Source organism: Hipposideros armiger, unplaced genomic scaffold (genome assembly GCF_001890085.2).
Source record: "Hipposideros armiger isolate ML-2016 unplaced genomic scaffold, ASM189008v1 scaffold_633, whole genome shotgun sequence".
In the NCBI taxonomy this organism is placed as follows: domain Eukaryota; kingdom Metazoa; phylum Chordata; class Mammalia; order Chiroptera; family Hipposideridae; genus Hipposideros; species Hipposideros armiger.
Window position 1 is genome coordinate 292676 of NW_017731983.1, and position 16044 is coordinate 308719.

General features: G+C 51.5%; 1 protein-coding gene across 1 annotated transcript in view; it reads left to right on the forward strand.

Moving 5' to 3' along the window:
* Positions 1–11019, forward strand: part of CACNG2 (calcium voltage-gated channel auxiliary subunit gamma 2) — a 109228-nt gene extending 98209 nt beyond the window's left edge. Inside the window, exons 3-4 of the mRNA XM_019625513.1 lie at positions 9233–9373; positions 10464–11019. Coding sequence (XP_019481058.1) covers positions 9233–9373; positions 10464–10999 — 677 coding nt within the window. The 3' untranslated portion in view covers positions 11000–11019. The remainder of the gene's footprint in view (positions 1–9232; positions 9374–10463) is intronic.
* The last annotated feature ends 5025 nt before the right edge of the window (positions 11020–16044 follow it).

Here is a 16044-nt window from a genome sequence, read left to right on the forward strand (position 1 = left end):
AACTACCCAGTTCTGACCTTGTAGCACAAAAGCAGTGTAGACAATATGGAAGCAAATGAGTGTGGCTGTGCTCCAAAGACACTTATTTACAAAAACAGGCAGCAGGCCACATTTGGCATAGTTTGCTGACCCCTGATCTATAATATGCTAATCTTGGGCTAGACAAAAAAAGTAATTTTTTAAAGCTGGAATATGTGCGTTACTATCATTTTCTAATAAGCTTTAACCTGATTGGCTAGAGATGCTTGAACACAGGGATCACTCTTCTGGAAGGACCCTCTGCCCCAGTTGGGTGGGCGGGGCTTCTGCCCAGGAAGGTGGGCGGGGCTTTCCTGAGGCGGGCGGGGCTTTCCTGGAGGTGGGCGGAGCTGGGGCCCAGAGCGTTGGCCAGAGCTGCATGGCAGTGGGTAGAGCCTATATCAGCTCCCAGTTCAAGTCTGTTAAACCTATCTGCACGGTGCTGCCACCACATGGGAGGCTGAGAGGCAGGAGAGCAGACCCTGTCCCTAAGGGCTCCCTGTCTGGAGAGAGGCTCTTGAAGAGAGGCCCCTGAATATAAGGCGCATGCCATGACACAGACAGGGATAGAAGGAAGTGTGGGTTACAAGGGAGCGGGGCCCCTAACCCAGACTGGAGGAGGTCATTCCAGAAGGTGGCCCCCCCACCTTCTCTAGAAGGTGGCCCCAAAGCTGAGACTTAGACTCTCGAAGCATTCATTCATGAGACCCACTCATGAGACTCACTAAGCACTCACTATGTGCAGGGTACTGTTGCTGGTATGGGGGATCCAAAGAAAGTTGGGGCCTTTGTGAAGGTTACATTCCAGCGGAGGAAAGAAGCAATAAGCAAGTGCACAGACCTCCCTGAACAGTTTCAGAGTGCTGTGAAGGGGTGAAGAGTGGAGAGGGAGGGGGCAGGCAGAGGGCAGGGAGGGGTGTTCCCCAGATAGGTCGTCAGGACAGCGTCTCCAAATGAAGAAAGGGAGTTAGCTAAGAGGAATTTGGGGAGGCAGGTCCCTGAGGCGGGAACGGCAAAAGCGAAGGCCTTATGAAGGCAGGCGCAGGCTGTACATTTGCGGACCAGAGCCCAGCGCGCGCCTGGAGGGCACCCTCCAGCATGAGGCTGGAGAGACAGCTCAGGAGCCTGATCCTGTTGGGAAGAAAGCGGACCTCATGCTAAGTGTGATGCGAACCATGAGCAGGGGCAGTGATTTGGAAGGTCAATTCTGGCTGCTGTAAGGGAGGCGGGGGATCATAAAAGGATAATAACTGCAGGCAGGGAGGCTGACTGGGGCTGCCGCAGTCGTCCCAGTGGGAGGCAATGGTGGCTGGATCGGTTGTCGGTTGTCGCTGTGGGATTAGGGTGAGACGCTGTCTGGGAGGCAGAGCTGACAGGACCGGGGTGAACAGGTGATCGGGCAGTGAGGCAGTGGGACAGGAGACTGCTGGGTTTCCAGAGGACTGTGAGGAGGGACCAAGACTCAGGGATGGGCGGGTCCAGGGAGGCAGAAAGGGACTCAGCAAAGACACACCAGAGCCCTGTGGGCCCAGACCAAGCATCTCTGGCTCTGACTCTTCACACTCAGTCCGCCTCAGACTCGGAGGGGCAGGGGGACAGGAGGGGGGGGGGGCTCCAGAAAGTGGGCTGCAGCTCCTGCTGTGACCAAGGTCAGGGAGCACAGTCCACCAGACTCTGCTCTCCATAAGAGCAGGATGTATTCTGAACCAACTCTGACTCCCCAGTACCCCGCCCAGAGCCTGGCACAGGGCCACACACTTCTGGAATGGACGGAGGCCTGAGCGTGTGTAAGTGTGAAACCACAGGCCTTGCCAGGCAGAGCCTATCTCCCGAGGAACCCTCTGAGTGTGTGTGTGTGTGTGTATATACACACACACACACACACACACACACACACACACACACACACATATATATAGCCAAAAAAATGTATACACATTTTAAGAAAGGGAAAAGCTATTAAAATTGTAATATTCAATATATACCGATAACAAAAGAGGAATACAAGTCACGTTTGACTTCTACAATTACAAGAGGTGCTCAAAGTGGTTACCACCAGTGTCCAGACACTTCTGATTATGGCGAACTACTGCTTGAGCAACACTGACCCAAGTGTTCACTTGTATACATTTTTTTGGCACCCCCAGTGTGTGTGTGTGTGTGTGTGTGTGTGTGTGTGTGTGTGTTTCCCTGGTAATTCACATGCATGTACTTATTCATTCAACACATATTTATAGGGCCTATACTATGTGCCAAGCACGGTTCTAGGTGCTGAAGATTGAAACATGAACAAAACGGACCAAATCTCTGCTCTAATGAAAGGGCTCCACTGTTTAGGGGCCAGGAAGATGATGAAGCCCCAGGAAAGGAGGCTGCAGAGGGGTGGCCGGTGAACTGGCCTGGGTAACTCCTGCCTTCCTTGATACAGCAGCTAGACTGAGGGTCTAGAACAGAGAGGGAGGAGAGAGAATGCCAGATGGGCTTGGCTGCACAGGAGTGCAGAGCTCACCTCCTAGGGTGCCAAAGAAGGTGGAACTCACTTGCTCTCCAGCCAGTAGGCCAAGCTTCCAGCATGTCCAGCTTCTCTTAGAGGGACTGGCAGAAGGCAGGCGCCCAGTACATATCTGTACTGAGGGAGGGAGGCATGGATGGATGGATACATGCTTTTACTCCTCAACCCCTAGGAATATTTAAGGACTGCCACAGTTTTCCTGAACACTGAGTCCAGGGGTTCCCTAGTGTCAGGGAGAAACAGCTCTAATAGGCCCTTGTCACCACCCTGGACCTCTCAACATCTGGGCCCAGGAAGCTGTGGTTAGTGTGGCCCTCACTATCACAAGCTTACCCAGGAACCAGTGGTGACTGGAACTCTATTTCCCAACCGGCTCTGTGGGGCCATCAGATGTATCTGCTGTGGCACTTTCCTATCCGTATCCCTCCTTACCAAAGCTTGAGGAGCGTGGTGAAGAACAGACACGGTGGTAACCAGGGTGTGACTTCCTGTGACTGTTAGTGTATCTGCGTGTCTGTCTTTGTGTACGAGGGCCTGAGTCTGTGCTGTGTTGTGTCTTTCAGCGCCTGCATATCCATACATCTGAGTGTCTGTCTGAATGTAGAATCGCCTGTATGTTTGCCCGTGTCTGCTTGTGTGCGTGTGGGTCTGTCTCTGTGTGGTGTGTGTGTGTGTGTGTGTGTGTGTGTGTGTGTGTGTGGTGTCCAGGAGATGAGAGTTGGTATTTCCCAGTTGTCCCAATGTGAGGGAAGAAAATCAGAGGAAATTAGTTCCCTTCCACAATCATGTATCAAGCACCTACTATGTGCTAGCCCCCCCCCCGCAAAATCCACTGTACTGTGGCTACCTGTAGCCCAGGACTGCAGGGTGAAGTCGGGCTTGCCCCCACTCACTCGACAGTCAAAGCCGGAGGCTGGGGGGATAGCCCCAGGGTCAGCTGCTGCCCTGCCCTGACACACTCCATCCAGGGGGAAGGGAGGGGCTGGCACCCAGAGGTCACACATGCACATGCACACACACACACACACACACACACACACACACACACACACCCCAGAGCAGCAGTAACAGGGCCTTACCATGTCAATCACTTTTTTCCAGAGCCAGAGTGAACAGAAGAGGCGGGAGGAAAAGCTCTGGGCAGGACCTGTTCCCTCCCTCCCCCCCACCAAGAGAGGTCTTATCTGAGTACACCTGAACTAGGAGCTGACATCTTCCCAGAGAGTCACCCACCACCCAAGCAAGAGGAAAATCCCCAGGGCAGCTACAGACCAGGAACGGACACCTGGAAGGGAGGGGCGGTGGAAAGCAGCCAAGGCATGGAGGACCAGCATGAGGGTTATTCAGGGGGTAAATTTACGGAACTTGGGCACCATTCAGGGGGTAAATTTACTGAATTGGGCACCATAGGAGACAGAAGAACATACGGCAGGCTTTCGCACACACTGCTGGGTCCAAATCCAGCTCTGCCACTTCATTAACCTCTCTGGACCTCGGATTCCTCGCAAAAGGGACAGTGGCCATTGGTACCTTCCCAGGGTTGTAATGAGGCTTAAGTGAGTCAGTATAAGACTGTTCTGCACACCAACCGGATCATAGTAAGCACTCAGTTGGCATTAGCCATTATGGCTGTGTATGTTACACAGTGAAAAACACAAAGGATATAGACTGAGCAGGGACAGCAAAGAGGGCTTTGGTTTTCAGTAGGGTGGCCAGGAACGTCCTCCCCAGGAAGGAGACCTGAGACATTTCACAAAACAGTGCCTGCCCTTCGCGCACACTGCGCACGCTGGCAGTTTCTATTCTGTCCTGGCTCGTTTGTTTAACTGCCGGCTGCAGCCACCATGCTGACTGCACGACCCAGTCATGAGTCACAACCTGCACTTAACAAACGCCAGCCGAGGTAACCGCAGCACAACAATGTGCTCTGCTATGGGGAGAACTAACATTTCCCGGGGCTGGTTGGGTACCAGGCACTGTTCTAATTGCTTCAAATGTGTTTCCTTGTGACCCCTCATCATAGCTCCCTGAGCTGGGTGCCTGACTGTCTCCCTACGGCAGAGGAGACAACTGAGGCTCAGGGAGGGCAGGCAACATGGCAGGTGAGACACGCTCAGGCCATCTCGGTCCTGAGCTGCAGCTGTTCACCAACCCCAGAGACAACGGGAACTGGGAAAGCACGGCACCTGCACAGATGGCGCTCCCAAGGGAAGCTCACTGGGCTTCCGCGTTCCTTTCATGTGTCATTATATGTAGCCGACATGCACCGGACACCTGACTATGTCTGTGCCAGGCCTGACACTTTAAAATTATCTTCATCCACCTTCATAACAACCCTAAAAGGTAGGTACTGTTGGTGTCTCCATTACACAGATGAGAAAGGTGGGGCCCAGAGGCCACCAAGGCAGTGGGAGGGCCAGGATGGGACGCCAAGCAGTCCGCTTCTGGAGCCCATGCTCCAGCCACCACTCTGCACTCCTCTCCCCTCCCCTCACCCATCTTCTTCTCTTCCCTCCTTCTCTCTCTCTCTGAGGTCTCGCTCTCTTCTCCAATAACCTTCTCTCTCCCTCCCTCCCTCGGCCCCCCTACTCTCCTCTTTTCTTTTTCTCTCCTTCTCTCTCTCTCTCTTCCTTCTTCTCTCTCCTCTCCCCCCACCCACTCTCTTACACTCACACACACTCTTGCAGACTCTCACACACGCGCGCTTACACACGCATTTGTTGCAGCCCATCCCCTTTCTCAGTCAGTCGCTGGCTGCCCTACCCAGCACAGCATGGAGCGAGGCGCGAGGGGGAGACGCCCAAGAGCCTAGACGTCCCTCACACCCCAGCACATCTGTGATTCTATCCCATTAGAAGGGATCAAATCCCAAATGGGATAGCAGGCATAAAGAGCTTAACACCATGCCCAGAAAATCGCCCTCCCTGTGCCTGATTATGACGAATATTTTTATTAAAGGCCACGACTGGCACAGGGAGTACCGTATTTCCCCATGCATAAGACGCTCCCATGTATAAGATGCACCTTAATTTTGGGGCCCGAAATTTGAATAAAATGTATTACATAAAGTTATTGAAAAGTTTTATTCATCATAAAATTCATACAACTCCTCATCACTTGCGGGAAATGCAAGTAAAAAAATCTACCACCACTGTATAAGATGCACCCAGTTTTCAGACCCCAGATTTTTGAAAAAGGGTGCGTCTTACACATGGGAAAATACGGTAGGTATGACGGCAGCCTGGCCTGGCTGAGTGGGCCCTAGGAGATCTTGGAGGACACAGGACTATCAGAGATGGACAGGACCTTAGAGATCATCTAGTCCAACCCCATCAGAGAGCAGACCTGGACACAGAGAAGGGAAGGCACACGCTTGGGTTCCACGGAAAGCTAGGCAAAGAGTGGGTACTGGGCCTGGGTCTGCCGACCTCCCAGCATCCCCAGCCCCACGGAACACACCCCCTGAAAGCAGAACAGCGCACTGGTCAGGCACAGCACCCGCAGTCACACTGCCTGGGCTCACAACCCCGCTCCTCCACTTCCTCGCTGGGTGGCCTTGGCCAATGGTTTCACTTCTCTGTGCCTCAGCCTTAGCCGTGTATGATGGGAGTAATTAAAGTTCTTACTTCATAGGGTGGCAGTTAGTACTAATGAGTACTAATATGTACAGTGCTTAGAATAGTCCCAGCATACACGAAGCACTCAATGAGCATTAGCCTGTCACACACCGTCATGGTGCCCTATGGGTACCTTTCTTTCATAACACTACCCTGGTTGATAATTATACATTTATTCGCATTATTATCTGATGACATGTACCTTCTTCTTGAGAACGGAGGCCCTAAAAAGTCCTGGGCCAGGCCTGTTTGGCCATCCTTTCGTCTTTCAGCCTAGAACCGGGCACAGCGGTCGGCACTCAGTCTGCATTTATTCACAGGGCTCCCGGTTGTCAAGAGCAATGCATCTCCATGCTCCAGGCCATGCAGCCTTTCCCCAGTGCAGCGTATTATCCTCCAGCCAGGGGTGGCCAAAATGCAACTAGCAGGCCAAATCCGGCCCACCGTCTGCTTTTATAAATGAAGTTTTATTAGAACACAACCACACTCGTTTCTTTACACATTGTCTATGGCTGTTTTCATGCTACCATGGCCAAGTTGAGTAGTTGCAAGAGAAACCGTATGGCCAGCAAAGCCAGAGGTACTCATTATCTGTCCCTGTACGGAAAAAAGTTGCCAACACCTACTGCAGGTATTTGTAATCTCCTCGAAGCCCAGGCCTGTGGTTTTATGGGATTGGTATGAGATTTAAATGGGTTAATCCATGGAAGGCACTTAGAACAGGGCCTAGCACAGAGGAAGAGCTCCGTCAGTATTAGTAAGTGTTGTGCAGTTCCATTTGCTTACTCGTAGGTCAATAATCTCTGTTCATCAAATAAATCAGGTATTTTATGCTTCTTGTGATAGATTTTAGGACTAAGGCCATACCAGCCTCGGTGGGAAATCAGGACAATTCATGGGGAAGCTGTGTCAGCACTGAAGGGGGAGGGTCACAAGAAATAATAAAAATTGCTATCTTTTTTTTTTTAAGATTTTTATTGGGGAATTGGGGGATGGGAACAGCACTGGGGAATTGGGGGAAGGGGAACAGACAAGTTGCTGCCCTTTTGTTCTTCAGTCTAGTTGTGGAGGATGTTGCTTCACAGGCCCAAGTTAGCACCATCATTGCGCTCTTCCCGGGCGAGGCAGATCAGTCGCCGGCTTCTGGATGGCCGCTCACGGTGGCTGCTGGCCGCTCACGGTGGCTGCTGGCCGCTCACACTGGCTGCTGGCTACACACGGTAGCCCATGGCAACCCACTGCCGCAGGGGCTGCAGCCTACGCCATCACCAGCAGCTCATGGCAGCCCAGCTACAGGTTGAGCCGTTGTTCAGCATCTTAGCTGTGGAGGGCAGTGTCACTGGCCCTCATGTGGGATCTGAACCGGGACCCTCTGGCGTCCCAAGCCAGCTCTTACCCAATGCGCCACTCGGCCGGCCCAAAAATTGCTATATTTTACTGTACGCCTTCCAGCATTGGAAACAATACAGATTTTATACTATTTAATCCTTACAACAGTGCTTCTCAAACTTTCGTGAACATACAAATCTTATTATGAGGCTCTTATTAACATGCACACTCTAATTCAGTAGGTAAGTAGGTCCAGGGTGTGGCCTGAGAATCTGTATATCTATCAAGCTCCCTCGTGGTACTCGCGATGCTGGTGCTCAGGCCGCCCTTCAGCAGCAAGCCCTGCCACATTCCTGTAAGCTGGAGATTACTACTGCTCTTCCCACTTTACAGGATGGGGAAACTGAGGCTCTGAGAAGTACAGACTCTTGCCCAAGGTCACACAGATAGTAAGTGAAAAAGCCAGGATTTGAACTAACTCCAAAATCCCCATTCTGCCTCACAAGTTGGGCAAGTTGCTTCACCTCTCTGAACTTCAGTTTTCTCATCTGTAAATTGGAGCTAGACAACACACCCTGCATGGGCTGTTCTGAGGGTTAAATTATATAATGTTTCTGTTAAGTACCCACTCAAGATCTGACACAGAGTGGGTACTTAACCAATATTATCTCTCTCCTGGGTCTTCAGTAAGCTCTCACCGACCCTGTGTGCTTACGAGGGTGAGAGTTCAGGCAGCTGTGAGTGTGCACGTCCAGGCATGCATGTGCGCCTGTGCAGGTATGTGTGGGCTGGGGGATCAGGCTGGGGACGCAGCTCCTTAGCTTAGAAATGACTTGAAAGAAGAGAACATCCACTCAGGTCTGGGGAGAAGGCAGCCCTGTGCCTGCCTGCGGAGGAGAAGGAGCTAAGAATGTAGAGTAACCCAGGTGCCTCTGACCCCATGCTTTCATCCTTTCACCCCAGCTTACGTTTGCCCCACGTATGCTCACCTGGATACTATCACTGATCAAATATTTACCATATGCGCTCAGAGACATATTTAAGTGCACTGTCAGAATCAACTTATTTAATCCTTACAACAACCTTAGGAGACAAGCACTACTACCATCCCAGTTTTACAGATGAGGAAATCGAGGCACAGAGAGATGAGATAAATTTACCAAAACTTACACAACTAACAAATGCTAAACCCAGATTCAAATCCCAAATCCAGTGGTTCCCTAACAACTATAACACACTACCTCTCAATGTGTCCCAAGTACCCCAAAGAACAGAGGAAGAAGCTAAAACTTTACCTAAGGAAATCAGTAAAGGTTTCACAGTCAAGGGGACTTTGAGTTGGGTTTTGATGGATGAATAGAAGTTTGCAGAATGAAAAAGAGCCAGAAAAACATTCTAGTGAAAAAGCTCAGAATGTCAACAGGCACAAGCATGCAATAACATGATACAGGAAGTCTGCTGGGGCTGGACAAGAGGAAACATAGGCATTGAGGCTGGAGATGGGCAGAGACAGTCACACAGGGCCCTGTGGGCCTCATGAGGCCCTGGAGTTTGGTCCTTTAGGCAGAGATGAGCCCCTGAAGGGCTGTGAGCTGGGCAGTGGCTTGCTCCCTCTCCCTAGTATTGCTAAGCAACCTCCACTCTGGTCCTACGTCCATAAAACCCCCACTCCTGTGTGCTACCCTTTCTCCTCCCTCCTGCATCCCGCCATCTCACAGCCCTGTTCTCTCTCTCCCTGACCCTCCATGTTCTGCAGGGGCTGTGAGGGCCTCGAGCATTTTCCCAATCCTGAGTGTGATTCTGCTTTTCATGGGTGGACTCTGCATCGCAGCAAGCGAGTTCTACAAGACTCGACACAACATCATCCTGAGTGCCGGCATCTTCTTCGTGTCTGCAGGTAATGGCCACAAAGCTGGGCCGGCCAGAGCCCAGGCCTGCCAGATAGGAGAAGGCTGAGGTTTGGGTGCCCAGTGGCTGGGAGGACCTGGCAGAGAGCGGACGGGAGGGAGGAGAAGAATCTCCAGGCCTTGGAACAGGTTGTGCTGCAGGGAAGCTTTAGGTTGTGCTGGGGCTCCCACCTGAGCCCCCCGGAGTCCTCCAGGAACACCCCAGACCCTGTTCCTTACCTCAATGGCCCATCTTCCTCCCACTTCTTAGAAAAGGGCCCAAATCCCGGTCCCTCTCAGGGCACTGGGCCTATCCTCACTGCTCCCGGGTGGGAGCCGGTAGGCAGCCAAGCCACATTTCTCAGCCCAGTTACATGACAAGCCACACGTGCTTCCAGTGCTAGGAAAAGAGCATGGGCTGTAGCGTGGGCAGTTTAATAAGAATGACATGTTTAAGCAGCACTTACCACGTCCTAGATTCCAACAGCTTTCACATGTATTAACTCATTTAAGCCTTTCCATGGCCCTGCAGGAGCAAGTCCTGTCATTATCCCCATCCCCCAGATCTGGGAACTCAGGCTAAGGGTACCTTGCTGAAAGCTCTGATGGGGCAATCTGGCTCCAGGAGCCAGCCCTGACCCGCTGCTGCCTCGGCTTCGAACCCCTGGGCAGCCTTGAGCAGGACGATCCCTTTGGGTCTCTCTCTGTGATCCATTCCCTCCTCATTTGTAAACACCTTGAAAAGCACTCAGCAGTGAAGACAGGGGGTGAATACTCAATAAACAGTCTCTATTATTATTATTTCTCAGTACGTTGTAGAATGCCTCTCTCTTCTCGCCCCTCTTCCATATCTGTTTCCATTAGCTCTGCCCTTTGTGGTTCCCTTCAAATGGAATGATAAAATATTCAGGTGATGTTTGCCAGCGGCCCTCTACACCCACCCATCCGTGTACTGTGAAAACGTTGGACCAGGGAAGTCCCATCCGGCTAGCTGTCCCTGCCCCTTAATCCCGCCCAGTGCCCAGCATCCTGCGTGGAAATTAACGGCCTTCTCTCTGATTCTGCCCCGCCCTGACTCCGTGCCCACCCTGTGCCCCGCAGGTCTGAGTAACATCATTGGCATCATAGTGTACATATCTGCCAATGCCGGAGACCCCTCCAAGAGCGACTCCAAAAAGAATAGTTACTCGTACGGCTGGTCCTTCTACTTCGGGGCCCTGTCCTTCATCATTGCCGAGATGGTCGGGGTGCTGGCCGTGCACATGTTTATCGACCGGCACAAACAGCTGCGGGCCACGGCCCGCGCCACGGACTACCTCCAGGCCTCCGCCATCACCCGCATCCCCAGCTACCGCTATCGCTACCAGCGCCGCAGCCGCTCCAGCTCCCGCTCCACTGAGCCCTCACACTCCAGGGACGCCTCCCCCGTGGGCCTCAAGGGCTTCAACACCCTGCCGTCCACGGAGATCTCCATGTACACCCTCAGCAGGGACCCCCTGAAGGCCGCCACCACGCCCACCGCCACCTACAACTCCGACAGGGATAACAGCTTCCTCCAAGTTCACAACTGTATCCAGAAGGAGAACAAAGACTCGCTCCACTCCAACACAGCCAACCGCCGGACCACCCCCGTATGAGGCTGCGGGGGCCTCGCCAGCGCCGCCAGCCGGGTCCCAGGCAGAGCCCGGAGTGGGGGTGTGGCCCGCGAGGTGGGCCGGGGGGTGGGGGGAGGGTGGGGAAAACCAAATCATCCACGGGGGAAAAAAATCCTTCCAAAAGCAAAAAAAAACAAAAAAAAAAGAGAAAAACATACGTAAATTTAAAAAAAAAAAAAAGAACAAACTATAAGAGGAACAAAGAAGCCAAACAACAGGAAATGTGAAAAAAAATAAACGAGGGAAGGAAAAACAAACTTTAAAAAAAAGCAAGAGAGGATAAAAAATTTAAAATAGAAAATAAATCTAAAAGAAAATGCATGATTTCCCATGTACCATTATTTTAACATTTAATAAAAACCAATTTAAATGAAAAAATAAAAGGGAACCAAGATAACATTAAAGCAAAAAAGGGAGAAGGAACAGAAAGGAAGGGGGATGTTCTTTGCATTTATCAGGGGTTTATGTTACTTGCTGTTTTTGTTTTTTAACTCTGGAGAGTTACTTTTCTGTTCCCTTTAACCCCAAGCCGGCTCTGCCTCCCTGGGTGAGTGGGGGGGCGGAGACTCAGAGGGCCCAGGGCCAGGTGAGCCTAGGTCACTGCCAGTCCCTGGAGCCTCTGGGTGGGCGCCCCAGGAACGCTGGGCAAGCTCCTGGCTTGCGAGCCTGCTCCACCCAGCATCGATGGGGCAACTGTAGGCCTCCAGGTGACCCAAGAGTCCTTGGTCCCTCCTGTCCGAAAGGTGCCTGGAGGGGGGTGCACTTGGGGCTTGCCCAGCCCCCAGGTTCCCAGTCCTTAATGGTCCTTAACCCACTGTGATGACTTCCTAGGCCTTGAGGGAAAGGAAGGAGAGGGGATGGCTGCCGGTGGCTTGCCGAGATGCCCAGAAACCCCGGAATCCTCAGGGTGAGCCTCTTGGGGTGACCACCCCAAGCCCCTGTCCTTGGGGGCAGGAGATCCCACCCCCCGGGGGATATAAAGCAGCTCTCCCTCCTCACCCCTCACCTCAGGGCCACCCAATGACCCTGGGGCGATGGTGGACCCCCAGACTCTTAGGCCCCCAACCCCCTGGGAAGGGGGCTCACTGACCCTTTGGGGGTCCTTGGACTCACTGAAGCCTTCTCAGGGTTCAGCGGGTCCAACAATGACACTGCAAAAAGGTTTCTTTTTACAAAAGAAAAAGGAAAAACAAGTGGTGATTTTTTTTAATAAAAAAACCACAGACTATAAATAAATGTAAATATATAAGTGGATTTACTTGCAAGAAAATCAGATAGTATTTTTCTTTTAATTCTTTTCCAGCTTTAAACTGTGAAAACAAAAAATGGGGTGGGGTGGGGAACTTAAAATTTAGCAGGGAACTTGTAAAGAGAAAACAGAAAACAAATATACAAATCCATTAAAATAAAAAAAATACTGTTTTGAGAGATTAGAGCTGGGCTTAAAGCAGGAGGGAGAGAGAAAAAGGCCCTAGGGAAACGCGGGGAGTTTCTGTGATGAAAGATCTCTTCCTTATCCCAGGAAGGTGCTGCTAATGTGGAAGAGAGTCAGGGTGGAGAATCCAGTCTTCACGAAGGAGATCGCACACCCCACTCACAGACACAGACACAGACACACACACACACACACACACACACACACACACACACACACCCGTCCCTGAAGCCCAGCAGTAGAATCACTCACAGGGATACACATGCCATCTAAACCCTTCCACCCCCATACACAGCCAGAGGCAGGGTTCATAAAAGACGGACTCACGCCCTCCAAAGCCATGGACAACAATAACAGCTCCATATCGGCCTTTATGCTCACACGTGCCCTCCCACCACACACACGCACACCGTGCTTGCATGCATGGAAGGGGCACCAGTCTAGAGTCCAGCTTTGAATTCTGGAATCCCTTGCTGTGTGGCCTCTCTGGGCCTCAGTTTCCCCCTGTATAAGCATGTGGACTGACCCAGATGAGCTCCAAAGGCCTATTCTTATTCTTGGCGTCGATGACTTTTAAGATCTGCCACCTGCCCAGAGGAAGATGCCAGGGATGACCAAAATAGCTGCCATCCATCCCCCAGACATTGAGAACATTTCCAAATCATCATCAGTCAGCCGTTCAGACACACACACACACACACACACACACGCCCCATATGCCTCCTCACTGTGCTCCCAACCCCCTACCCCACATCCAATGTCAAAGCAAAAATTACACACATGTGAGCAAACGTATCCTGCCATTCAGATAGAGAGGGAAAAGGCACCGAGGTCCCCAAAGCCACTCTTCATTTTGTGTCCCCTTTCTTTAATGCCATAACCCAGTTACAGAGAGGGAAGGGGGCTTCCTTGAGAGAAGACATCAACCACCAGGTTTCCGCTACTGTTGTTGGGGGAGGTCAGAGAAAAAGAAGCCCCTCCGAGGTTTGCTGGAGGTGGTTAAGGCCGAGGGGATGGAGAGGAGAGCTTTACAAAGTTTGGTCCTGGGGTGAGGACCAGCCTCAAAGCTCAACTTACACCACAGACTGGCGCCCGGGGCACCCCATGTTGCTCCCCTTTCTCCCCAGAGGCACGAGGGCCAGTTCAGACTGAGAGAAGCCCAAGAGCTTTCCGAAGCTTGAATTTTAGCCCAGCCTGCCAGTCACCCTACTGAAAGTGGGGGACCCTGCTGCCCCCATCTGCACGTCTTGGTTTGCCTCTTTTTGACGCTGGCCTGGCCTGAAATTTCTTAATTTGAGCTCTGGAGAGTTGGGGGGAGTGGCTAGCAAAGCTTTTGGGGTTTGCACACTCCCAGCTGCCCTTCCCGTCTTTTGTCTGGGAAAGGAAAGCTCTGTTCTCAGGTCAGCAGCAGCTGGAACCCTAAAGTCAGCATGAGCCACAGGCAGAACATCTGTGCCCAGCCCAGAAGTGCCCGGGAGGCCACGGGGCCTCAGGGCAGACAATGGGGGCCAGTGCCAGGCGTAGTGGCAACCTTTCTCAGTCTGGGCAAAAATCACAATCTCTCCCTCCCCCACTCCAACCTCGCCTACCACCCCACCAGAGTCCAAACCTGAGAGAAGGGGGAGGCCCCAAGGAAACAGCAAACAAGCGGGCGCTATCTGAGGAGGAAAATTGACCCCGATTCTCTGAGTTCTGGCAGAGGGTTTGGGATGGCAATCAGCGCTTCGTTCCAGGCCATGAGGCCTGGGGCCTGGGTCCTCCTGAAGAAGCCCGTTTGGTGTGGGAGCAACCAGCATGGCTGAGAAAGGGCTGGGGGCCCGGAGAGGACGAGCCGGGATCAGGGCGGCAAGGGCACTGCTTGCCAGGGTGGACGATTGCTCATGTCCAGCTCAAACCAGTTCAAGAAACCAAACTCCATTTTATTTTCTTGGTGGGTCCTCTTTTTTTTTTTTTCCAGACTGTTAACAGAAAACAATTTTAAAAAGCAGAAAACTAAAAAAAGAAAAAAAAGAAAAAAATCCTGGTACATGAAATAAAGATTTTTTTTTTTACAGCTTGGTCCTCATTTCAGTGGATTTCTTTAATTGCTTTCCCAACTCCTGGCATCCCATTTTGAACAACTGCAAAGCCACAGGTTCTCAGAGTTGGGGGATGGGAGGCTTAGAAGCCATGCTTTAGAGTGTCCCCACTCCTCAGGTCATGAGTCCTCTCACAAACATTCCTTACTGATACGTGCACACCTCCAGGGACAGGGGGCTCACCCCCTCCACAGGCAGCCCCAGCCCAAGCTGGGCAGCACTCATGGTGAAAGTCTCCTCTACAGTGAATTTCAATCCACTCTTCCTTTGAATCCAGCAACCCTGAATGGACCCCTTCCTTTATCAGCACAATAATCCCTTAGATATTTGAAGACCATGAGAATGATGTCCTTGAGTTTTCTGTCTTAGAATAAGCCAGCCCCACTGAAAAAACCAATGACACTCCAGGGTTTCAAGTTAGCCCACGGAAGTGCACAGCCTGGAATAGACTCGCCGGTCAGGGGTGCTTCTTGGGAGGGGCTGTGGACAAGGAAATAAATGGGGACGGTCCTGGAAGGACTTGAAGAGGTGGGAAAGGCAAGATGGAATGTGTTCTAGTTAGCCGGGGCTGCTGTAACGAAATTCCACAGACTGAGATACAAACAGACGTTTCTCTCTCACAGTGCTGGAGGCTGGAAGTCCAAAATCAAGGGGCCGGCAGATTCGGTTTCTGGCAACAACTCTTCCTGGCTTCCAGACGGCCATCTGCTCTGTGTCCTCACAATGCAGAGAAAGTGTTCTGGTGATTCTTTCTCTTCTTACAAGGACACTAACCCCATCATGGGAGCCCCACCCTCACGGCCTCATCTAACGCCTTCCAAAAGATCCCACCTACAAACACCATCACCCTGGGGGTTAGGGATTCAACAGGCCTTTACCACATGTATTGGGGGAAGGGCACAAAAATCCAGCCCATAACAGGACGCTAACAGGAGGATTTGACCCTTGGCAGTGAGGAAAGGCCCCGCTTGAAGGCAGCTAAAGAGCTAGCCCCTCACTGTCCAGCCCTGGTCTGGTCAAACTGCTGGGACGGCTATTTGAAGGAGGGCTGTGTCCATGCCCTCCCAAAATGCATTAAACACATTTAATTTAGTTCATTTTAACTTTTAAAAAACTGCCATACTGCATAGGATGGGAGGAAGGGAGGTATTTCAAAATCAAATCAAGGTTTAAAAAGCAAACAGAAAAGTACTCATCTGTTGGTAAATGGTAAAATGCTGCTTCTCCTGTGCCCACCCCCCATCACCACCCTTACTGAATGTATTATCCTTGACTCAGAAGGTCAGGTATAAACTCACAACTGATGCCATGATGAACAGGAAAAAGGAAAGCTGAGCAATGCTTGTTTAAAATGAAAGCGTTATGATACATTGCTCTAAAAGCAGCAAAAGCTTCACTGTGTCGTCCTGATATCTATCATCACAGACAAAGAGAAGAAGCATGGAGGCCTCGCGTTCATTACAGCGGCTGGCATTCGCTGGCCTGGGTATTTTAATATTTTCATTTGGTGAGCC